The sequence below is a fragment of the Macrobrachium nipponense genome, chromosome 25, assembly GCF_015104395.2.
Source record: "Macrobrachium nipponense isolate FS-2020 chromosome 25, ASM1510439v2, whole genome shotgun sequence".
In the NCBI taxonomy this organism is placed as follows: domain Eukaryota; kingdom Metazoa; phylum Arthropoda; class Malacostraca; order Decapoda; family Palaemonidae; genus Macrobrachium; species Macrobrachium nipponense.
Genome location: NC_087214.1, coordinates 43,044,182 through 43,069,709, shown reverse-complemented (window position 1 = coordinate 43,069,709; position 25,528 = coordinate 43,044,182). Strand labels below are relative to the sequence as shown.

General features: G+C 37.0%; 1 protein-coding gene across 1 annotated transcript; it reads right to left on the bottom strand.

The window, feature by feature from the left end:
• Positions 1-19,973: 19,973 nt before the first annotated feature.
• LOC135199062 (uncharacterized) lies at positions 19,974-20,648 on the bottom strand. Its single transcript, XM_064226975.1, has one exon. The coding sequence runs from the start codon at positions 20,646-20,648 to the stop codon at positions 19,974-19,976; it is 675 nt and encodes a 224-aa protein (XP_064083045.1).
• Between the last annotated feature and the right edge of the window lie 4,880 nt (positions 20,649-25,528).

The following is a 25,528-nucleotide window of genomic DNA, read 5'->3' as shown; positions in this document are numbered from 1 at the left end:
TGATTTATTTGCTTCATTTTGCTACCGCACAGTATTGGGAGACACAGATAAACATTTATGTATAAGTTTCTTTGAATTGAATTTTTTCTATTTATACCCTCATCTGAAAAACATTTATGTCAAACCATCCTATTATGTATTCCCCTATTCAAGACCTTTGAAATAATATGCATATTGAGTATATTCTGGTCATTTATTGACTCATATAATTTTTGTCAGGCGGCCATCTTGGATTTCAAAATAGCGGAAAATAGGCCAGTTTTGGAACATGTGACCAAGCTTTATTTTTAGGTACAGACAACCCTTAAACAAGATCTGAAGTCAAGTTTAGGGTACATCTTAGTGCATACGGGACCCTACCAGGCTCCTTGATTAAAAATGTCAAAGGAGATAACGAACTGCATATTACCAGAGCAGATAAGGCGAACACGATAGTCATCTTAGACAAACATACTCATGTCGATAAAATGAACAACATATTGAGCGACCAAGATACCTACGAAAAACTAACAACCAATCCCGTAGAAAGAGTCAACTCAGAATTTCACAGGAGCCTCAGGGATATTCTTCGAGATAATCAACACCTCATCAGCAAGTTTAAGCATCCCAAAGCTAAACTACCTTACTTATACGGAACAGTAAAGACCCACAAAGATGGTTACCCCATGCAACCTATCATCAGCACAATAAGAAGTGTAAAATATTGTCTTTCTAAATTTCTCGTAAATTTGTTAAAACCACTTGTAGGAACTATATCTAACTCCCATATTTCTAATTCAGTTGAATTTGTAAATGTAGTTGAAAATGTTCAAATTAACCAAAATTGCCACTTAATTAGTTTTGATGTACAAAGTTGATTCACCTGTGTACCAGTTTTAGATCTGCTTGAATTTTTAAATATGGAACTAATTTTTTTTCCATACCTGTTTCTGACATTTTGAAATTAATCTGACTTTGCGTAATAGATACATGTTTTGTTTTTAATAATAGCTATTATAAGCAGAAATTTAGAATGAAAATGGGCAACTGTTGGTCTCCTGTGCTGTCTAACATATAAATGAAATTCTATGAAACTCGAATTGCCAACAGCATATTGCCAAATGATGCTTATTGGGTTAGATATGTAGATGACACTTTTACTGTTTGGAGTGTAAACCACGACACTGATAAATTTCTATCTGATCTTAATTCCTTAGTACCATCAATAGAATTCACCATGGAGAAAGAAACAAATAACTCCATAAATTTTGTAAACACTAATATAATAATAACAGATAATGGCCTAAAATTCAAACTTCACAGAAAAGGTACAATAACAACCTAATGATCAATGCAAAATCGACTCATAAACGCAAGGTTAAGTACATGGCTTTGAGATGCCATTTTTAAAGAGCACTTAGACTCGTTAGCCCTGAATATTTAGACGAGGAGGTTAGTATTATCACCAGAATTGGCATGAAAAACAATTTTTCGATCAGGGAAATAGAGGAATGTTTATTCTTAGCTAAACAAACTTATTATAGAACAAACACCATAAAAGAATATGATATGAGTAATACTCTGGTTCTCCCTTTCCACCCTTCATTCACTGATATTGTTTATCCTTTGAGCTTATGAAACTTTAAAGTGGTGTTTTCTTACTCCAACGCAGTGGGAAAGACAGTTATTTGCAACAGCCCCAAACTAGAAGAAGGTGTGGTTTACAAAATACCTTGTGAATGTGGCAAATTCTACCTGGGACAAACAGGAAAAGATATCGATAAGAGAATTTCCCAGCATCGATATTGTGTAAGGACAAATTCTCCAAACAGTGCTGTTAATTTACATGTACAAAATTATGGCTGTCCTATCATTTGGAACAAAACAGACACATTATTCAAGGAAAAATATATGATTGCAAGGAATTTGTTAGAAAATGCTTGCATATGTTTTAGCAAACAAAAGAACTTCAATATCAGTCTGGGCATATATAAATTGTACCCTTTATTCCTCCATATTGTTTCCCAACAGTACAAATTCAGAGAAGGGTTTAAATGACCAATCACCAAATCATTGAATAATTCTCTCTTTTAACTTGTTTGAATTGCTGATTTGACCATTTGTTTATGATCTAAACAACCTCATTTTTACCTTGACAATTGTTATGTTAATTTTATTTTTCCAGTGGGAAAGTGTTTATGAATTTTTGTATATTCTCATTCTGTTTAGTTAAAATCAAACTTTTTGAAGAGGCCTGGTGGAAGACGAAATTATCGCGCTACTAGAGCCTTTTATTCTCTTTTCTCCTGTGGACTGTATTGACGTATATATATATATATATATATATATTATATATATATATATATATATATATATATATATTATGTGTGTGTGTGTGTGTGTGTATACAGAAAAAAATTAACCCCCCCATGAGACATGTGTACGCACTTCAAAGAATAGATTTACTGACACATCGGGAACGAACCTCGGTCTCCTGAGTGACATACCTAGGCTATACCAGCCTTGGCCGTCACTCTGGAGAGTAAGGTTCATTCTAAATGCGAGGAAAAAAAAGAATATATATATATATATATATATATATATATATATATATATATATATATATATATATAATAAAAGAGCCCATAAAAATGCCTAAAATAAAAGTAAAAGTCGGACTATATTTCAGAGACTGCCTGTTCTCTTCTCTTCAGCGTATGTAAATGAGAAAAGTCACAGAAAAAAAAGGCGGTATTTAAATAAGAGATCCATCCACAGGTAGCACATTTTTATAAGTCACCCCCACTAATAATTCTTCTTTAATCTTCTTAATCGTCGGTTTGAAGGAATATTTTATCAATGATACCTGAATCCCATGCGCCCTTTGAGATGTTCACTACCTGTCTTTATTTAATCAAGGCTGGCTCTATCATTTGGTTCTTGTAACAACATTTTCACCTGTCACATATATATATATATATATATATATATATATATATATATATAATATATATATATATATATATATATTGTGTGTGTTTGTGTGTATGAATGTATGTATATTTGATCATTCAAATGTTACCCTGCAGATAAATTATAAATGGAAAAGGGACACACACACAGAGAGAGAGATCATTCATGATAGGCGCTATTCAGTATGGCAAACTTGGGTTACAAGGCCTTAGAAAAAAATTCGTTAGTTTTACCGCAAATGTTGCTGATTATTGTTACATATTTGTTTGGTTTTGGCTAAATGAAATGAATATTGATCCAAAAAATTACCTTATGGGCCACTTACTAACCTCAGCTTATATTGTGTCTGAACAGGATTTTGCACAACTTCTTTTTGCTTTTATATTTATCAGAGAAAATAGCTTTCGATCAGATAAAATAGTTCTTCAGTCTAGTCGAGATAGTAAATTCATACAAGGAAGAGACAGTCTTCAGAAAATATAAACGTTGCAGATAAATAGATTTAAGTATTCTGATCATTCTTCTAATGAGATATATTGTTAAGATTGTTTGAATGTTAATTTCGTAATAATTGTTGAGTATTTTTTTTTAAGATTCCTATTTTGTAGAAGCTTTGACAAGTTCAGGCGAATTTATTCGGCAAGTCAATAAATGTTTCCAGAGGGAGTCATTTCCTTTTATAATTTCAGTGTGTCTGGCACGCTGGGTTTTGGATGATCTTGAAAGCGAACTGACATACTGACAGGGACCGCGAGTCATTGTTTTTCGCAAACATCTTCCAAACAAATTATTTGATCGACACCTCCTGCTAATCTTTGGTAATATAGTGCCTTGTCAAATGGTGTTAGTTAAGGCGTTTACTCTTGACTTTTAATAGGCAAAGTCGCAGGAGTCAGCAGGAGTCATCTACGCAATCGAACGTCCGCTATCACCCCCATCCCTTCCCTCTCCCTCCCTCCCTCTTACCCTTTCGTTCTTTGTCTCTGTTTTTCTCATCTCTCCCCCAATACCTCTCTGTAATTTACAATATGCAATAAAATACCATTTTCCATGATACTTTTCAATACCAGCAGATAATTTTTCCCATTTCCTATTGATAATAGCATTAATTTTATACTGGGTTGTAGATTAAACTGTGATTTAATCTGGGTTACCTTATCTTATCTGCTCGTAGTCAACAAGCCGATACGAGGGTGAAGGAGTTTTTACGATCATGATCAATAGAAGGTACATTACGCCGGGTGAATCAAGGCAAAGAGAAAAAGGTCTGCTCACTTCGCCCCAAATCCCCCATGTAGGTGGAGTTTTGTCTACCTCCTTATTGCCTCAGCAGGTGAAGTGCCAGAAAAAAAACAAATAAAAGGGTATAATTTTGGGGAGAAACTACTATCACTATCCCAATTGCATTTTGTGTGTGTGCTTTTCTTTATTCTTATCACACTACAAATTGGTTGTTAATACTCTAACGTTAGTAATAAGGATGTAAATCTTGTGCCATACTGAGTGTAATGAATGATGAGAGTTTCAGGCACCGAGAATTATATTAATTATCATTGATATAAAGTGACGCACTATTTTCATATACTGCATACCTATTTTCGAGACTGGTTCCAAACGAGGATTCTACTTGAATTTCATAGAATTGGAACAGTCGTTGAAGAGTGCTACAAACCTTAGATGCACGTGCCACATCTTGTGATTGCTTACCTTTGCATAACTTTGCCTACTCATTTCGTAGTTTTTCGTTTTTTTTTGGGGGGGGGGAGGGGAATGGAAAATTACACCTTTTTCCTTAATTTCCCGATAATCATCAAAGCAACACACATGGCATTATGCAGTGCTCTATATAATCTCAATAATTATTGCGGGATTTTCAAGTCTACCTTAGTCCAGAGGTGCATCTTAAGAAAATGGAGATGATTACTTTACTTTATTATTACCAGGTGACAGTCAGGTGAGGACTGAATGGCTTTCCCACCCAGAACCTTGAGCAGGTTCCTCTAAGATACGGCATTGCCTGCGTAGTTGCCCCAGGTGGGAGGCGACTCCACCCAATTTGGTAGTCCTTGTCTAAATTGAATTGAGTTGAACTGAATATAGAATTTAGGCCAAAGGCCAAGCACTGGGACCTATAAGGTCATTCAGTGCTGAAACGGAAATTGGGAGTAGAGAGTTTGAAAGGTGTAACAGGAGGAAAACCTCAAAGCAGTTGCACTATGAATCAATTGTTAGGAGAAGGTGGAAAGAAAGATGGAAGAAAGAGAATATGGAAGGAGGTACAGTAAAAGTGCACCTTGTCTCTCTTGAAATTGGGGTGAATAGGGTGAAGGCCATATGCTCTCCAGCTTACTCCTATTTATATAACTTAAGAAAATACAATAACAACAATTAAGTTAACACCCAACATATTTATAACATTCAATATTACCCAATGTAATAGACAGGAAAAGGGGGCAGTGACAGGGAGGCCAGGAAAGTGGGTTGCTCATAGAGCAGCCCGTAGGTCATTCTGAAATTTTGCAAGTGAAAGGTGAATTTTTAGGATATGAATATGCACCTTTATTTTGATCACATGGATATGAAAATGAGATGGAATGCGTGACAAAGTGAAATGAAAGGTTAACAGGCGAGTATACAAAGCCCTTTGAGCCCTAAGGCACAACCATCCAGCAGTAGGAGAAAAAGAACGATAACAGCGAGGACTGGCGAGTCGGAGATAGCAGCCAATAAGGAACATTGAAATGATTCATTATATTATAGTCGGAGAAAAACGAAAAAAAATCTATTGAGTTTAAATACCATTTTTCATTTGCTCGAGGAAAGAAAAAAAAAAAAAAAAAAGCACCGATCGTTAGTGGTAGAGAACGATGAAAGGAAAACGAAAATATTCAAGTTTTAGAGAAAGCAATAAAGAAGTTGGCAGTTAGAGCGGTAGTTGTTGAAGAATTTCGGTCGTTAAACGTGACTAGAGGGGGCCGAAAACGGAGAAGAAAAGAAGGTATTTAAATAGTAGAAAAAGTGGATAGTTGCCAACTAAGTAGTTAACAACTAATTAGCGGTTAAACACCGATACTGTTCTCCGAGGAGGCGGTCTGGGAGATCTATATCGTATTTTTTGGCATCGTTGAAGATGTCATTTATCAATTTGTTGTGTTCCGTTATGCTGCTTTTACTTGCTTCCCTGACAGCTTTAACTATGCAGGCCCGTACCTAGAGTTTTTTTTATGGGGGGTGGGGGCCGTTTTTCCCAAAACTGGACCTTTTCTTCTACAAATGTCATTGCATATATAGGTATATACAAGATGAAATACTTGAAAATGTTATTTTAGTTATATTATGAAGAAAAATTGGGTATGCGGTCGATTAGATATTATTCAAAGTACTGACTTTGGTTAACATAATTTTACTTATGTTGAAAGTTTGCACTGAAATTCAAGAATATTTCTTCAGTTTTATTCATTGGTTCATTTATTATGTTAACGATAACATGCATATTACTTTATTCGTTGTCATGCTATATACTTTAACTTAAAAAAAAAACAATAATCATTTATTACTTTGCAAGTACAGTTCAATAAAAAAGGATAGTCACAGAAAATATGGACTTCCAGAGGAACGGCCGGTACGGTCCTACTATGTATCCTCGGAGTTCTTGGAAGGTGAGAAGGACTTTCTCTTCTTTGTCATCTCCTATGAAAATGGCCTCCGTCTGAATAGATCTTTTGGAACACAAAGGCAGTTTTTCAGTTTGCATTTCTTCGTCCATCCATTGGACTGGCCTTCACTGGCGATTCCTCGGTCTGGATTCCTGCTTTGACACAGAACAGGAACTACTGGCGGTGTGGGGATGGGGGAATGGTCTTAGGGGTCAGGGAAATGTTCTTAGTGGTTGGGGGAGTGACCTTAGGGGTTGGAGGAGGTCAGGTGGTGGGAATATAGTAAGGATATGGTGAGGGATTGGGAAAGTTTTGTTGCGTTGGAGGAGGTTGGGAACAGGAAGGTTGAGGAGTTTGTGGTGCAGGAGGAAGATTTGTTCTTGGATCGAATCTTGGGCTGATTGGAAGTCTTGTGGGCGGCGATGGCTGACGTTCGTGAGGTCTTGCTGGTGAAGGTGGGATGCCCTTCATCTTCCAAATCTTCTCCAATCTGGCAGGACATCCCTTGAACCATGCATGGTTCTGTCTCTTGCAGTTAGAGCATCTAGCTACAGTTTGGCCTTTTGCCTTAAACTTGATTAGGCATACATTGGTGTCATGTCTCTGGCTACATATTCCACAGACATGGTGGAACGAGCACTCATTCTTCTGATGACCAAGCCTCTTGACACTTAAAACACCTCAGAGGTTCTGGTATGAAGGTTTCTGTTCGAAAAGTTCCAAGAATCCCAGGGTCAACACAGGACGTTATTTTCCCTTTGAACGTGCCTTCAATCTAAAGGGTTTCGTCTCCAGTGTCTGCTTTGCATCTCTTAGTACTCAAGATGTTTGGCACTGCAAGGATTCATTCTGTGGTGATGTACTTGGGGCTTTACAAATCATCTCCTACGTGATTTTCTCAGCAGGGTCAAGTAGTAGACACAAGGGATCCTTTCTCAGCAGCCCAACAGACTGTTGATCCTTTGGAGAAACTGTGAATTCCCCTTTCAGGTTTGGTATGGCATGGAGTTTTGCCCCAGGTAACTTTTTTTCTAGTGCCAACACAGCTGTATGCAATGTCTGGCCTTGCACTGTCACTGCTCTGAACTTTGGGAGTGCTGGGAATTCCTTATTGCGATTTGTATTCATTGCTGAAGATGTCAAGGGGAGGGAGACGTCGATGACGTTCGAAGATAACAAGGCTGTCTTCCTTTTCTTCCATACTTTCGCGGGTGATTGTCTGTTAAACTCATTAGTTTGAGTTTTGCAAATTTCACTGATTATTGTTTTTATATTGAACATTGACAGAACATTCCAAACAGCATAAGGGCTATTGGGGATACCCATGTTAGTGTTCAAAGCAAAAAATAGTGTCAGGCAGTGGAAATTCTTTCGCAAAAATGCTGTCCACTGTGATGATTCAAGAACCTTGCCAAGACAGCGTAAGTGTTCCATCGCTTATTCAGTTTTAGTACTTATTTTTTAATTCTTGTTTATAAATAGGATTTTGCTTTAATTGTTTGTGACAGGTTCCATATTTTATTTCCATATTTTATTACTATATTTTATTACCACAGCAATAATCTAGCCCTCATTGTGTGCTCTGTTAATTATTTGGTAAAACCATAGAACAGTTCAGCACGGCTTATTACTTTGGAAATTGAATTTTTCAATATTTTTAGTGTTGCTGATGAAGGAGGTGGTGTTTCTTTATCGAGGACCCTTTGGGAATGGGGGTTTTTGAGTTGGGTAAAACACAGGGGAGAGGAAACGGTCATGTTGTTACGATGGCCACACTGGAATGGTTCTGTGCATATGCAAAGCATATAGGAGCCATATGTTTAAGAAGGGATTGGCTAAGGAGACCTGTTATAAAAGGAACTATACTAACCTAACCTACCTTTCCCTAACCTAACCTAATAGGCCGTGTTGCTTATCCTGGGTGCTCCACCCACCAAACCCATTAAAGGAAACTCCACATTTTACCAGAAGTTCCCCTCTAACACTGCACATGCACGATATCATTTCAGGATAATCAGTATACAATAACATATCAATTCTGAGGCTAATTGCAGGTTAATTATGGTAATTTCTTGATAAACAACCAAAATACCAAAGAAAAAGGTATTAAGCTGTGTGAAGTTATACTATAGTTCTACTAATTACTTTTTTAAATTTTAGATTCTGTGCACCTCTGTGATTATTATTTTCTCTCCTACTACTTGTGCACAGTGTTTCCTGCATGTTTTGACCAGATTCTGAGTGAACTTGGTATGTTAACATAGAAGAACGCATTTTGACTGTGCTCATTGGTCTAAATTTTAACCTTTTTTGTGGATTACAAAGAAAAAAGGATGATTTGCCCCAATATGGGATTGGGTGGGCTGGCAGGATATATTGTCTGTGGGAGTTAGGGAGGGACGTATATCTGGGGTGCCTTTTTATTTATGCTTTTTTTTTTTTTGGATGTTTATTTCGTATATATATAGGATAAATCAGTCATTAGTATCATTACATCATTATTATAGACAGGGTAAATAATTTTGTGGCGTGCTTCCTGTGAGTCAATTGGTCCCATTGTTACTGCACACTTCACTTTAAGATTTTCTTTTCAGAAGTTTCATACTTTTTTTTTTTTTTTTTTTTTTATAAAAATAAAATTTGGTTGGTGGTTTTTGTGGTTCATATTGTGGAGAGTGTTACACCGTTTCCTTTGTGCTTAGTTTCGTCCAATTTTGGATAAAAAAGAAAAAAGTGTGTTAAGCTCCATCTGAAGGGATTTTTTTTAGGAGGATGAGACTTTATAAATTTAGGTGACGTGCCATTTTTGTCTTCCATTTTATTGTATCTTTTTAAAGAAATCTTTGCCAAAGCATCACTAATAATGTTAAAGATTGGCTTACATTTTCAGGGGTGCCAGGTTTAATTGGTTGAATCCAGGTAAAAATAAGTCACAGAAAAAATGGCCACAGTAATTTATGGTCACAGAAAAAAAAGTAACGTAACCCAACTTAACCAGTCCTAACCTAACTTTTACCAACCTAACCCAACCCAACCTAACCCAACCCAACTTAATTATTACTGGTCACCATTAATTAATGTGACTTTATTTCCCTGTGACTTTTCCTGTGAGTTGATTATCAGCCACCAGTTGGTTACCATTGTATAGGTATTTCATTATTTCAAAATTCAAAGAACTTTGAAACTGGATTTTTTTCAGGTTTATTTTACTGATATGTTTTCAGAGAAGTTGTAGAGATGAAACAAACACATTTTAACACTTTTGACTATGTACAAAACGCACAGGGAGTGAACCGGCCGTTCAACCTCCTAAGACAATGCAGTTCAAAGATGGCAGGGCCAGGGATAGTAGCTATTACTGTGGGCGACAATATTCAGTTTACGCTGTGATATTTACATTAAAGGGGATTAATAAAAAAGTAACATAAGGTCTTGATAGACTATTGATAATTTTCAGCAACTGAAAATACAGTACTGTGAAACTTAATTGGATAATTGATATGAAAACAATTAAAGAGATCAAAGGGTTGCAGGGCCATTATTTGGTCTAGGAAATATTAGATAGCACTCTTGTGGGACGTACAGAGTAAGAATTCGAAAGTACACTGGTGGTCTGGGACATACAGGGGAGAGATTCGTGTGCCCAGGTGATGTCTCAAAGTAATTTCCGATGTGTTAGCCTCGATCTTCCACGAAGGAGAGATTTTTCCGTGACTATGTGATGACAGTGCCATGTGGGATCTGTGATTTTAAATTAAAGGAAGAAAATGAATTGTTGTCGTGGGCTAAATTTAAGCTGCCCACTGGCATCTCAGAGGTATACATAAATGACACAGTAGATCTGCCAAAGGATGCATTCATGTCAGTACTTTAGAGTAGAGTATTTTAGTTTTATAGAATAGAAAGACAGAATATTTCATGGTTGTGTCAGAATGACAGACAGCTGAAAGATCCTAAGGTATGATGGCCATTAAGGTTTCGGTTAAATCAAGTAGAGAAGGGCGTGGGTATGGAGAGATGAGATAAATATAGATCACGTGATGGTCAGGATCAGTAGGAGTTGATCCACGATCCAACAGCTAAAATAATATGAATATGGTGGATGTTGAGGTGTGGAATTTCGTGACATCCACCCTCGTGTATTATATATATATATATATATATATATATAATATATATATATATATATATATATATATATATATATATATATAATATGCTTACACAGCCTACTATGCGTTTCATTGTCTTGATATTCATATTGTTTCTACTTTACAAATAATTTAATGTATGTAATTCATCCAAATAAAGAACCATTTGTTAGAGCTACATCTCTTCTGGGCGGGAATACTAAAAGACGATCCGGTTTGTTTGACCTCAGGTTTCGACATAATGGACTTCTATTTGCTGCGGCAATAGTTTAGTGTTGCCAAGCAACCATTACCCACTATAGAAATAATGATCTATTCACGTGTTTTCTCGCTCTTGCCACGGGTCTTGCTTGCATACAAAGTGGCAAGGCGTAGCACAAATGCAGTCTTGCAACCACGGGGATAATTATATTCCTGCTGGCTATCCTGGAATCTATTGAAGCCTACTATGTAAAGCATATCTGTCAATTCAGTGTACTACCATAAATTATGACAATGGTAGAAACACTCAGTGCTTTAGTAATATGGAAATCCATACGTCAGTTTAAAAGTTCATGGCCTCTGGAATGTCTAGTAGGCTTCATCTAATTCGAGAATGGCCAACAGGATATGGAATTGTCCCCGTGGTTGCAAGACTCCATCTGTGCTACGGCTATTGCCACTCTGTATGCAAACGAGATTCGTGAACAGATCATTATTTCTATGGTGGGTAATGGTTGCTTGGCAACACTCATCCTCTTGCCGCAACAAATAGAAGGCCATTATGTCGAAACCCGAGGTCAAACAAAGCGGATCGTCTTTTAGTATTCCCGCCCAGAATAGATGTAGATCTAACAAATGAGCTACAGACTAGTTCTTTATTTGGACGAATTACATACAATGCATTATTTGTAAAGTAGAAAAAATATGAATATGAAGAATATGGAAGAACTCCAAGCTAACAACTTGGTCCCAACAGCTGTTGTGGAAGTTGCGTTATAATAATAATAATAATAATAATAATAATAATAATAATAATAATAATAATAATGGAATTATTGAGAATGATAACGCAATCAAGAGGACAATGACAAATCCTGCTCGTCATCATTGATATCGCTGAAGTGTAAGATGGGTACGAATTTCAATGAATATCTCATCGGCAAGCGGGCAGGGCCACAGTCAAGACGTTTTCCCAGTATGTAAACTTCTCTTGACTGTGGGTGGAGCCTCATGACGTCATACGTTAACGTCACCAAGCGTTTAAAACCCTTGCCTGCTATTTTGGTGACTCTGGCATTGGAAACACTTTAGCTCTGATAAGTACTAGAACTATTGAACTTAGGTACAAATAATAATTGCAAAAATGAGACAGGGTAATAAAATACCACTTGCCAACTTTCACCGTTTTATATGATGTTTGTTAAAGAGTTATTGTTGCAGAACAGCATTCCATCGAATCTGAATCCCTTAGTAACAGAAACGAAATCAAACTTAACACTTCAATTATGATTATTGCACTCCGTTATACAGGGTACCTGTTATACAGGGTATCCATAAAGTCCCAGTACCATACCAGCAATAAATACTTGTAATGGTACTGGGACTTTATGGACACCCTGTACGTATTAGTAAAATTATCAAAATTTAGCCAAACCACAACCAGGTATTACAGTAACCAAGTAGGTACCATAATTCACTTTAATTTATTCCAAGTGGGTTAATTTAAGTATTTTAATTCACATTGTGAACGATACGCCCCGTGATAGCACAAGAAAAATGGTCGTCATCATACGATGGTTTTCGCTTACTGGGGACTAAGCCTACAAACTACTTTATTGTTGTTCTTGCTGTTGTTTCCTTGATGGGGGCTGGAAGGAATGGTCTGAAAAAGGTGCTTGGCGTTGAGTTGAAGAAACAGAAAATTTAGTATACGATATTTATGATTGATTCATTAGAATGTAAAAAAAAAATAATAATATAAATGTTAAACAGACAGAACAAAAAATATTTATATTAAAATATATAACTTATTTATTTTAATTTTCGTTGGTGAACTAACACTTTTATCACTTGCCCAGAATAAGTTGGAGGTAGGATCGCCCCTTGTTATGAATGTCATTGTAATGTCAATAAAAATCATCTTTTGACATTTTGGAAGCAGTTCCTGGCCGAGCATTTATTTTGTAGCCTCAATTTTCAAAGAGTTTTGGGTGAAGGACTGGTAGTAAATGAGAGACTCAGACCTCTTACTGGTGAGAAAGATGTATTATGAAGAGTACCGTCCGACATGCTCCTAATGTCACTTTCTGGTGGTCGGGTGGCTTCAAGGAATGCCAACAGTAATGACTCTCTGGTCATTACTGTTTTGATCATTAATACTGTTTTTAGTAATAAATTAACTTTATACTTACATTAATATAATAAAAAAATTTTATATATATATTTATTGCGATTTTCATCGTTATTATTAGTTTGTTTATTTGTAGAAACTTGACCAGAGGTTGATACTACTAAGCCAATCGCCTGTGTAACGCCATAATTTTATAAGCACTACTACTATTTGTTAGGTTAAGTATTAATTCTAATATAATGGTATTATATTGCATATCACTTATCTTCTAATACTATAATTTTATTATGTGAAACCTTTAATATTAAAACAGTTACGTTGTTACCAAAGAATAAATAAAAAATTTGTACCAGCTACCTCCCAACCCGTGAAGCTACGTAACGTAGCCTACGTCACGTGTACGTTTCAACTTTTTTCTCACTTCACGTCTAGTTGTCGGTTAGTAAATAAGTCCGTGAAAGTTCTCAAAATTGTCGCTGATAATAGTGTAACTGATTAGCTAGATATTATAGACAGCGAGTAAGGATAGAGAGGAGGCATATGTGACTGTTAAGAAAATAAAAGGTGCCTTTACAGGAAGTTGGGCTCCAGTGTAGTGGAAAATAGGTAGGTGAACAAAAATTTTGTCTTGGAGCAAATCACCGCCGACTTTGACGATTCAAGAACTTCCTCGCCAATGACGGCGTAAGTGTTTCGTTATTTATATCTTGTACACTTCCTCTTACTCTTGTTCGTAAATATATTATAGATTTTCTGTGAGTTTTTGCGATGGATCGTGTAGTTTGAGATGTGCTGTTTGTGGCAGGTTCCAAAGTATTTTATTAATAATGCAGCAATAATTTCGTGCTCAAATGTTCTTGTTTAGGTATAGCGTAGCTGTTTGTTTTAGTTGTGTCTTTCGATTATTATTAATTTCTGTCGTTTTTTATGTGTACTACAGCGTTTCCCGTTGATTTTGACCAGATTTCGAATGGAAAAAATTCTAGTATTTGTCACGGGAGATTTTTTTTTCCAGGACTTTAATTATAGCCTATAGGCTAACTGGATTTAAATAAAAACGTTCATAGGGGAAACAACCGAATGGACTACCTGGGCCAGTCTTGCCCGCTCGTTGACCCACCGTCCAGAAAGTTATTTAACACGTCCTGACAACGGAAATGGTCACCAGTCACGAGTCATCGGTTATGGAACGCAGCACCTCGAGACAACCACTTTCCTCTCGAAAAAAAGTTTTCCCCCAAAGTACAAAATAATGCCATAATTTAAGATTATGCGGAGGTTAATGACAATCAGCCATGCGCAGTGCAAACTTACCTCCATGACACCTCTATGACGCTTTCGAAATTTTTACTTAAAACCTTATTATAGAAGATTGATGCCATCTCGATGTTTGGGGAGTCACTTGTGTCAATAAACTTAACATTCCATGTGCTAAATCTGAACACTACTCGTGCTCATAGACGCTGGGACACTTTCTTCACAATAATCTTAAACGATGACGACGATCGCCCTCGATTCCAAGGAAACTCGCGATTTTTCGGGAGGAAAGAAGAGTGCGCTGGATAATATTGAGATAGTTAAACATCGGTGTAAGGTTATGAATAACAAATTTAATACTTATGAAAAAGTAACTAGATTCCTGACACAATTATGAACGGGTTTGCTGTGAAAAGTACCTACGTTGTTGTTCGCGCGCTCCTATTTTTTTTATGTGTTGCCAGTTGGTATCTGTTTGCCCTCCAAACTGGGTATAAGACTTACACAAAACCGTGGAAAAGTGAAATTAGTGTATCTATTTGTAGTATATATACATGTTAGAGCAATTTTATTATTATTGCATTACTTTGACAACTAGAATTCATGGAAACAGTTGTAAATGCATCGGCGATGTGTGAAGCTCCACTAAATTGGCAACAATGAAATTTTGCCATTCCTAGCATGCAAGCATTAAAGGTTACATTTATTTCAGGTATAAGTACAGTTATTAAAAATAAAAGTCAAAATATTAATGTAGACTTGAATCAGTGAGAAGTGCTTGAAAAAAATACAAAATTTTTGTCATAATTCATTCAAATGTCGTCTGCTCGCTGGTGCTTTGTGCAGCCATATGTACGTACAGGGTGTCCATAAAGTCCCAATACCATTACAAATATTTATTGCTCAGAGACCATATATCAGACTGATTTAGTTTTTTTTAGAATGTTCTACATTCAAGTTAACATTCAGAGCACTTCATTCTACAAAAAACTGCATTACTCTGTTATAAGGTTTCTGAGCAATGAATACCTATATATATTGGATACCCTGTACAGTAAGACAAAAATTGTTCCCACTATGGCTTCACTGTCAACACTCTCCCAACGTATTACAAGTGCAATTTGGAGTGAATTAAGAAAATGTTTATAATTACAATAAAATAATCACATTTTGGAGTTTATTTGTGATGGCAGTGAGGATAAAACCACAAATTACAAGGTAAAAATGAATTTCAGTTCAAACCATGACCTCAGGAATAAGAAGTCTCATACTTTCACTAATATAGGCAACAAGATGTTGTTTTATTGTACTGGTTATAACTGCAAACTTGGGTAAGATCATAAACGTTACATATATACGCTAATATTGTTTAAATGAGCACTGGGAAGGACGTGGTATCGATGCCGGTTACGAAAGGGACCGGATGCGAAAGACGCTATGTTGGATTTAAAAACTGCCTTGAAAAAATATATTTTACGAAGACCTCACGTTTTAGTTCGTATGGCGTTTTTCATATATCACATTATGTTGACGAAACTTCAATCTTTAGAATGGCATGCTTAAAGATGTAATTGTATTCTTGTTTCACCAATTAAATATCAAGTGAATAAGGGTGATATACCAGAGTCAGATGGACTCAAGGCGGTTGTTTCCCCTACATCATATTTCCTCGGAGATGGATCGAAGATTCTTGTATCAGTTCTGGGATAAAGAAAATTCTGTTAATATCATGTCTTCTTTATTCGGTAATATTTCAGAAGCAAGCCGCATCACTATTTTCCATAAAAAAAATTAATAATCCTTCATTTTATGGTTTATTTTCAATGAATCTGATCTTATATCCTTGAGGAAAACTTATCTTAACCCCCTTTTCCACCCTACGAGCTTGGGTCCCCCCCCAGTTTGGAATCAGGGTTTTTGGGTGGGGAAATACTAGAAAGGAGTAAGTGCTTTGCAGCAATAATAATTGTAACAATTGCATAATAAAGACAAGATCACCAGCTTACCTGACATTCCCTATCTAACCTAACTTAGCTGTATCCTCACCTATGGGGGAGGGGCTGCAACCCCTCCTTTGCCACTATATTAAGTTATAGGATGAACAGTGAAAAAAAAAAATGAAAAAGAGTATAGGCCTACTTACCAGAATATGTAGGTCAGGAGCAAGCTGGGGTTATCGGGTGGGGGGAGCAGGAGAAAAGTGATTTGCGTAGCACTACCTAACCTAACACAACTGCCTAACCTAACCTAGGGCACCATACCCCTATGTAGGCCCCTAGCGGGGGACTTTGCCCCTCATGCGAACCCCCTTAAGGTTACTCTGTCTCTGGCACAAATCTAATTTTTGTGTATTTTCAGAGTACACTAGACAAAAATCATAACTTTTATAAGTCAATACAAGATGCTGGAATTTCGTCAACAGGATCTGGAATATTATCCCATAAATGCTGCTCAGAAGTGCTGGCTACCGGCTCCATGTCTAAGAAGGAACTGAAATAGCACTGGTAGGATAATGTATTTTGTGCAGAGAAAATTTTTGAACACCCACGCCATTGGCCAAAGTTTCTGAGGTGTCAAAAAAGGAAACTCTGATTGGCCAAATGCGTAAGACAGTGTACTCGTTTCTCTGTGAATTTTAGTAGTACACAGCACATTAAAAGTAAACATTAACATAGAGGAAACATCTCTCCTGACTTAGGAAAAATTCAAGGTAAAAACATCAAGCTCATTTAATTCCACCTCGTTTAATCTCATATAATGACCATACTTTTTATATAGCTTATCACATGCTCTTTCCTTGTAGGTGATTATTTTTTTTTTATATCCGCTTCTGAAGTTTTACCCTTTATTCCAGTAGAATTTCCTACATACGTCAATCATTGTCTCCAGGACTGGGTCCCTAAAAAAAAAATGTTCTTACCTAATTTTTCCTAATTTTTATATTTACTAAAAATTACAGTTGATCATAAAAAAATCTTTAGATGGATACAGAGACCTCAAAGAATGGTATTTTCCTAATATATGGTAAAACCTCAAATGGTGAGCAGTTTTAAATCAGAAGCAAAATATCATAGTTGGAATACAGGTGTACCTCATTTGATATTTTACCCTATGCATCAATACATTTTGATATACATAAGGCATATGTGAAAATGGGATATGCTACCTGAAAGATTTAAGAGGCAAAAGAAATCCTTATGAAATTAAAGTGAAGTAAAGTTGAGCTAATTGGTTGTTTAGCACAATATAGCCTAGGCTAGGCCTCTTCAAAAATCTTTGAGGATAACCCACTCAATGATTACATGTCCATTTTAGGCTAGGCTACAGTGGGCTACTTAGGTTAGGTCAGGTTGGCGTAAGGGAGGTATAGTGTAACGCCAATAATTATTTTAAGCAATTTATATGGTATAAACTATTTTACAAAAACGGGCCTAATTGTTCATATACCATGAATAGTCTAGGCTAAGCCTTCTTAAATCACTGCATAGCCTAGTCTAAGATCGTCAGCAGCCATGGATATTTCCATGGTTATCATAAGGATAATTTTGTCTGCCTAGCATGATGCCATGGGCTAGGTGCAGGCAGTGTTGCAAAGTTGTTCTAGTTTGCTCATTTTATTTCTCTTTATTCAAATTTATTCTACTAATGAACTAACAATTCATTATTACTCCAAATCTTACCTCAGTGGGGATATATCTTTAAGTATAGAAGAAATTCATGTGTTGCAAAAATCTTCAGCCCGCATCTCCTAATCTCTATTTGCACAGCATAACAGTATTGCTAAATGAACGTAGGAATGGTTCATCCATAAAACAAGGGGTGGCCACACTGCTATATATTCATTGAGAAAATTTTCCTTTTTGTGGTTTTATAGTTAATCTTAGAGTAATAATTTAAAGATATTAGAGGAGGATGATGAGTCAATTCATAAATAACCAATATTAATTAGATGAGTAACTTTCTACTGTCACATATTTACCAGATGTGTGCTTAAACAAGGGAGACTGGATAGTGTGTATTTATTTTCAATGTTGTTATACTAGGTCTGAATTTTTACAATTTTGTTGCTTTCAAAAACAACTATTATTGATATTATTATTATTATTACTATATCTCAGCAGTGTTACGCTTGTAGAGATTCTAAGTTTTCTGAATAGTAGCCTTTCCGTTGCTACTTAAACAGCATACAGCATAGCAGATCCCCTATGGAAGTCATTATCAAATATAGAGTCAAGATTGGTGTATATATTTTCATTTAAGTAGCACAGAAAAGTCCGCTATTCAGAAAATTGAGAAGAATATCTACAAGCGTACTGCTGCTGAGATAGCCATTACTTTTGAGAAAGAATGCTTGAGGGAGGGTCTGTTTCGCTAATATTATTATTAATATTATTTTTATTATTTGCTGGCGATAAGGAGGGTCAAAATTTTGTGGAGTCTTGCGAAAGAGTTGTTTTCATTATTACGGGAAACCTGAAAGTATTTTGTAAAAACTTAAATTTGCAGCTTTCCATAAGGGATGGGGCATATTTTGGTCAGTGGTGTCACAAATTATTATCAGCCTGCCTGGCCTACAGTAGATTTCGATCTCCACCCCTCGTTCTGTGGGAGGCATGAGAGTAACTGTGAGTGTCCTAGCAATAGCACTCGAAAGACCATAATCCAGCCATTGTTGCTTTGGGACTGGTTACTTAGGCCTGTCCGGTTCAAAGGACCAACTAAATGTTGCGAATTATTTGGCGACACAATTCACCGGACTTGCCAGATGTATACGGCATATAGGCCTACTGAATGGGAAAGCTTCTAGCCCAAACACAAGGACAGGTGAATAAGGTACATTCAAGTTTTTACAATTTGTTATAACAATAAATCCCTATCTCATGGTCACTGACTAGATGTCAATGAATTTCACAATGGGGCCTTTCCTGTCCTGATACATGATCGTTACGAACACGAGACCACGTGGTCACTAAGCCAAAAAAAAAAAAAAAAAAAAAAAGGTAATCGATTATCAACTACGCAATTCAGCATCTCGCCGTCACCGAGATTGAAAGGACCATTCAGAATAATCATTAAACTAATCCCTAGCTAAAATATGAATAAGGAACGGAACCAACTCACAGCCACCTCATGGTGGAGGACGTAAGCTTGGTGCGGAAAACGGGATCTATTGCACGTGTGTCAGCATCGCTTGGAGTCTCTAGCAAGAAAGGCGAATCGCGCTCCTCTAGCTTGGTAGTTCACTGACCAGTTAGTCATCAATCATATTTTACAATTCTTTACTATTATCTTAGTTCCTTTTATTTGTTGCAAACTAAACTGAATAAAATGTGTGGAAATGCTCTCAATGACTTGAAGATAATTCAATAAAAATCACATAATATTATGAAGCAATAGAGAACCATCCCATTTTTGCCACCAACTGGGTTACGTGGAATTATTCTTTGACATCAAGGCAGACTCAAGTTACGGAAAAATGTTGCACTCATTTTTTCACGACATCCTCTACCCTCCATAAAGGATGAGCCTCGAATTAGAGTTGGAAATTCAGGTTGGTGTGGCAAGAGCGCATGGTCTTGGGGGGCGGGGGGGAGGGCAGTCATGGCCCAGACGCGTATGCAAACGCTATATGTATCTAGCTCTCGATGACAAACACAATTTCCCTACTGAGTGATCACTTGTCTCAATGTTAATCTCAGTAATTGCAACACAAGTATGTGGGTGACCGCAGCTTTGTTTGGGTGGCTCGTTAATCTCAGGAGATGTTCTGTTTTGTGGTGGCACACTGGGACACCTGCCGGGTTCCTCTTTAGCGCCGTCTTTGTCTATTAGGGTAGTGGGCTTCAGCCTGTTGATGGAGACCCAATCCTCACGAACGTGTATGAGGATGAGGTATGCCTTGACTGTGCGACGGAGGACGTGGTAGGGGCCTTGGTAGGGTCTCGTCAATGGTGGGTGGTGGGTGTCATTCCTGACAAAGACGTGCTTGCAGGATGATAAGGCTTTGGGCTGTAAGTTCCTTGTCCTGTCTGAGAAAGTCTTGAGGCAGGGTGTGAACTTCCCTGCGGTCTCCCGAAGCCTTGCGATCGGGATGTCTGCTTCATCGGTGTGCGTCGGGAAGAATTCTCCTGGTACTACCAATGTTTCTCCATAGACTTTTTCTGCAGAGGACGCCTCGCCATTGGCCTTTGGGGCGGTACGGAGGCCGAGGAGAACCCAGGGTAACTGCAACTTCCAGTTCTCTCCCGTGCAGCCTGCCATCAAGGAGGCCTTTAGGGATTGGTGGACCCTTTCCACCATGCCGTTGGCTGCGGGGTTGTAGGCTGTGGTTCGATGTCCCCATCAGGAGAGCCAGGGCGGCCCAAAATTCTGACAAATGCAGGTCCGCGGTCCGTTGTGATGTCGTCTGGCACTCTCAAACGGCTGATCCAACTGGTGAGGAGGGCTTCCATCATCAGGGTTGCTTTTGGCCATCTGGTGGAACGATCGATGACCGTCAGAAGGTAACTGGCCCCCTTGGACGGAGGCAGGAGGCCTATGATGTCTAAAAGGATGTGGCCGAACCACTGTTTGGCTTGTGGGACATCAGTTTAATACATCTCTAATTACCATACTCATGAACATCCCCCTTGCCTTTGAAAATTGGTGTACTTTCCCTCCACTCCTCTGGTATCTTCTTATGATCTGAAATCTTTTCCATCAGAATATAAAGGATTTCCACTCCATCTCCCAATGCCTTCCATACTTCAACTGGGATGGAGTCTGGTCCTGTTGTCTTCTCATTTTTCATATTTCTTATGGTTGGCATCTCTTGCCAAGAGAAAACTAGTACCATTCCCAATGTTCACTTCTCCATCCTCCATTATTTGTCTCATTTTCTTGATTCAGCAGTTGTTCAAAATACTCTTTCCATCATTTCAAGATGTCCTCTTCCTTTCTAAATGCAGTACCATTTCGATGTTAAGTTAGCTTGACATGCATGGTATGTTTGGTGCTTGGGTTTCTGGCCTTTTGATAGTTTCATCATCATCTTCAGCTCTTCCCTAATGCAAAACGTCGACCCCCATAGGATCATGTCTAAGTTGAGGCGAAAAAGAAGAAGGATGGTTTACACCTCCACAGGCCCTCTACTTGAGTCATTACTTTGGGAACCCTGAAATTCCTTGACAGAAAACTGAGCGAATACAATAGACTAGCCCTGAAAATTAACAATTTTGTTAACCAGGGACATGCTGGTTGTCAAAACCAATAACATGGCACTGCGTAAATTCATCGACAGTTTTGCGTAATAATCAGTTTAGATTCATCTCTAACCTTTTGGAGTTCTCGTCACAGACAAGGGCAGTGGTCAAGGATTAAAGTAAAGTGAGAGACTTAAGATTGTAAAAAGGAATGGAATTCAGCATCAATTTAATTACTGTAATAACAGTACAAAAGAGAAAAGCTCTAAAGTAAAACTATCAAATTAGAAACGCTGCACCTCACACAAATAGTGTAGTGTGGCCGCAACTAAGTTTGTGGAGTTAGCACTTAGAAACCATGAACTCTTGTGTATCCTGTGTGATATGATATTAACCGGCACCTTTCTTGTAAAGCCACGAAAATGAGAATGTTTAGTGTAGATAGGGTTCCCAGATGTATCTGACCAAATTATCATACCATACCTCTTCAAATGATCGTTTTATGATTAGCATTAGCATACATTTTAATTTCAAAATATATCTATTTCACTTACAACTAAATATCTTTATATCTATTAATGTAAGGCTAAATTAAAAATCGTGATATAATTCCTATTTATTGCTAATAATGACCAAAAAAAATTGGAACAAAATTATAACTTTTCTGTAGGCTGTACAAAGTGGCATATTTAGTACTTCAGTGATTATAAACAGGGAATATAACGGCAAAAAGATCACTGTTACTAATCATCAGTATTATCATCATTGAAAATGAAAAGGAAAAATACGACAAAATGATCACTGTTAATAATCAACAGTATTATCATCAATGAAAACTAAGCAAAAAAGATCAGTATACTATTTATGAATGACTCACTAATTGTTCTTTATCATCACACTGTAATAACAATAGAAACGAAAAATATGTATACAGAAAAAAAAGACCCCTGCCTTATTCATCATCCACTGTGTCATTCTTCTTTAGGGATTTGAGGCCCAGCTTTTCCTGGAAGGCTGGGGTACAAGTTATCTGCAGTCCTTTTCCTTATCATAGATATGGAGGCATGAATGAAGTACAGTCACTATTTGGAATGGTAGTAACACTTTCTTTGGCAAGCATCATGTTTTTGACTGTGTCAACTTTAAGTCTGTTCCTGTCTTTGGTTTTAACATGGTTTGTATTATTTCGAAAAGCATCGCTCGCAATCTGCATTGGCATGTGGGAGAGAAAGACAATTTAAAGCAAATTCAGAAAAGTTTAAATTTGGGTTCTCCATCGAAGTCTAAAACATTTTTAACAGCTTCCCAAAACTTATCTGGATTACTCTCTAACATTCAACGTTTTTTGTGTCGTGCTGATGATATGTTCTGGGAAGGACTTTTATGACAAGCCTTCTCCATTCATTTTCCAGTTGTTGTAGGTTTGCATCATCTTGCTCAATTATTCTTGGAAGGTTCATTGCAAGAGGCAGGAGAGACCGTTCACGATCAAGACTCAGACCATTGACTGGATTTAATACAGATAGTATTGGTAGTATGCTGTTTCCAAAGTCAAACATCATCTTGATCTGTTTTGCAGCCGTAATCATGAAGGCTCTGCAATTTGTGCGGAATTTTACCATTTCCACTTTACTGGCGTACAAATTTGGATTTTCACTAATCCTCTTGATCACTGAAGCTCCGAAATATATCTGTTCTAGCATAAAAAAATTACGTTCATTGTTGGGGTCTATGTCTGAGAGATCATTTTTCATAACATAATCACTGCTCATGTATATGAGTAGAAATTCCTTGAACGGATCACATTCTTGCTTATATAGTGAAGTGATAACAGATCTCTCACTTTGAAATAAAAGGTTTAACTGGGTATTTTTGTAATGCAAATTCCAAGAAGCAGTAATACAATCGAACAAAAGGATTTTGTAATTTCTCATAAGTTCTAGTAATCATGATTGCAGAAGTACTCCTTAACGGTTGACATTGCAGATCTGTGAAGTATAGCAGAAGTGGTCCCCATTGTTCTATCATTCTTCTAACTACCGCTTCATTGGAAAGCCATTGTGTCCTTGAAGGAGATAAAATCCTATGTTGTGGAGCAGCAGAAAATGTTTGAAATTCACTGAACTGAATTAATATTTTTGAGGAGTGTTTCAATACATTGTGTACATTATGTGCTAATTGTTCAATATCCTGTGGCAGTTCTTTGCATGCCTCTGATGCACACAAATGTGCAGAATGGTATATACATTTCATAACGTATATGCCAGGGCAATGTTCTTTAAATCTACTACTCTTACTGAATTATTTGCACCCATCTGATCCAAAACCAATGATTTTAGATGCAGGTATCTAGAACTGCTGGAATGAATTCATAATAGAGAAAATTCTGCTAGCTGCTGCACCTTCGTGAGCACCATCTGTCTTTGCTGAAGATAGGGACCAAATCCCAAAATCTTGTGCCAACAATATTACCGTCTGGGAACCTTACCATTATCACAACATTCTGAGAGGGTTGCTATGTCTGTAGATTCATCCACAAGAATACTAAATTTGTCTGCCTTAATTTTTCTGATATTTTTTGTGTGTGCAGAAGCAGTAACATTTTCAGCTACACAGTGACATTTAGTTCATTTGAGCTTTACTTCTTTTAGTGTGGCAGAATCTGGAAAAGTGTCTCTAAGAACATCAGCTATATGATCAGCCGTTCTGCAACTAATGTTATGCTCCATCATCATAGCAACAACTTTTATTTCTGCTCTCTTAACTTCATCACTTTTTTTTTATTGAATTCCTTTTTTTGATGAAGAAGGAACGTTAATTTTATAATGCTTCTCGCTCTTCTGTTAAGTTTCAGAGTCATAACTTGTGCGGATATTTCAACATTACATATACTACACACTGCCTTCAACGATCCTTAAAAGGCTTTATCCGGGGAAATTTTTTTTCCCATAACTTTGTTCTCGTCTTGCTTACTTTGGTTTACTTTGTTTTGATCTTTTTCCCCTTTGCTCACTTTTCTCCTTTTACTTTCATTAGAATCCAAAAACTCAGATTCATTATCACTGGTGTCAGGCATGGTTGTCCTGAAGCTATTTAATAGACCTAGGCCCGAATAGGTTAATTTAGTGAAACCTGTAAGAAACAATTAAGTGAAGATTTAATGTTTTCATCAATGGTCTCGGGAAATGATCTTTAAACCCAGACAAATATGTGAAGTGCAAACTGTAGACAATGACTAGAGTTCACATTAAATCATTAAATAAAGGGAGAGACGCTTATTAAAAAAAAAAAAAAAGTTTATTTTACCGATAGAGGAACCAAACTATACAAATTTGCTAAATCCTTACAGCGAAAACCAAGATAAGACATGGTATGTAGGTTGTACACAATGACAATGATTAAGAAATAAAAGCTACCTAACCTGTAATTAATAATTACTACACATCCAATGCTGTAAAACAGCTTCAGCCTATTGCAAACGAGCCCCAAAATTATCCTAACTTCATAGACAAATCCCTATATGAAAACAATGAATATATAAAGTAGATAATTAATCTGCACCCTTCTCGACCAGATTATAATTTGCAGTTATAATTTGCACTAAACCTACTTGAATAGGGTCTTTGTAATAACTGAAAACTTTTTCTCAACTTTTGCTTTTTGCAGAATTGACAGTGATCAATTCTAGAGACCTATAGGAAATAGGAAAATAAACACTAAAATTATAATCTCAAAGTCTGGTAAACGAACCGTTACGATGTCTTTTCGCCACTGAAACAAGACGGAGAAATTAGCCATCCTATGGGAAGTATTGGAAATAACGGAGATGTTCGTGACGTGAAACAAACTTGACAGAAACATAGCTGTGCTCCAAACCGTTTCGAACTTTCAAGGTAGAGAGGGAGGGGGGTTACATGTTTTTATGTATCTTTCCATCTCTTCTTTGCCTTCTACTCCTTTTGAGCTTTACTTATTATTAGGTGGTGAATGGCCATAATT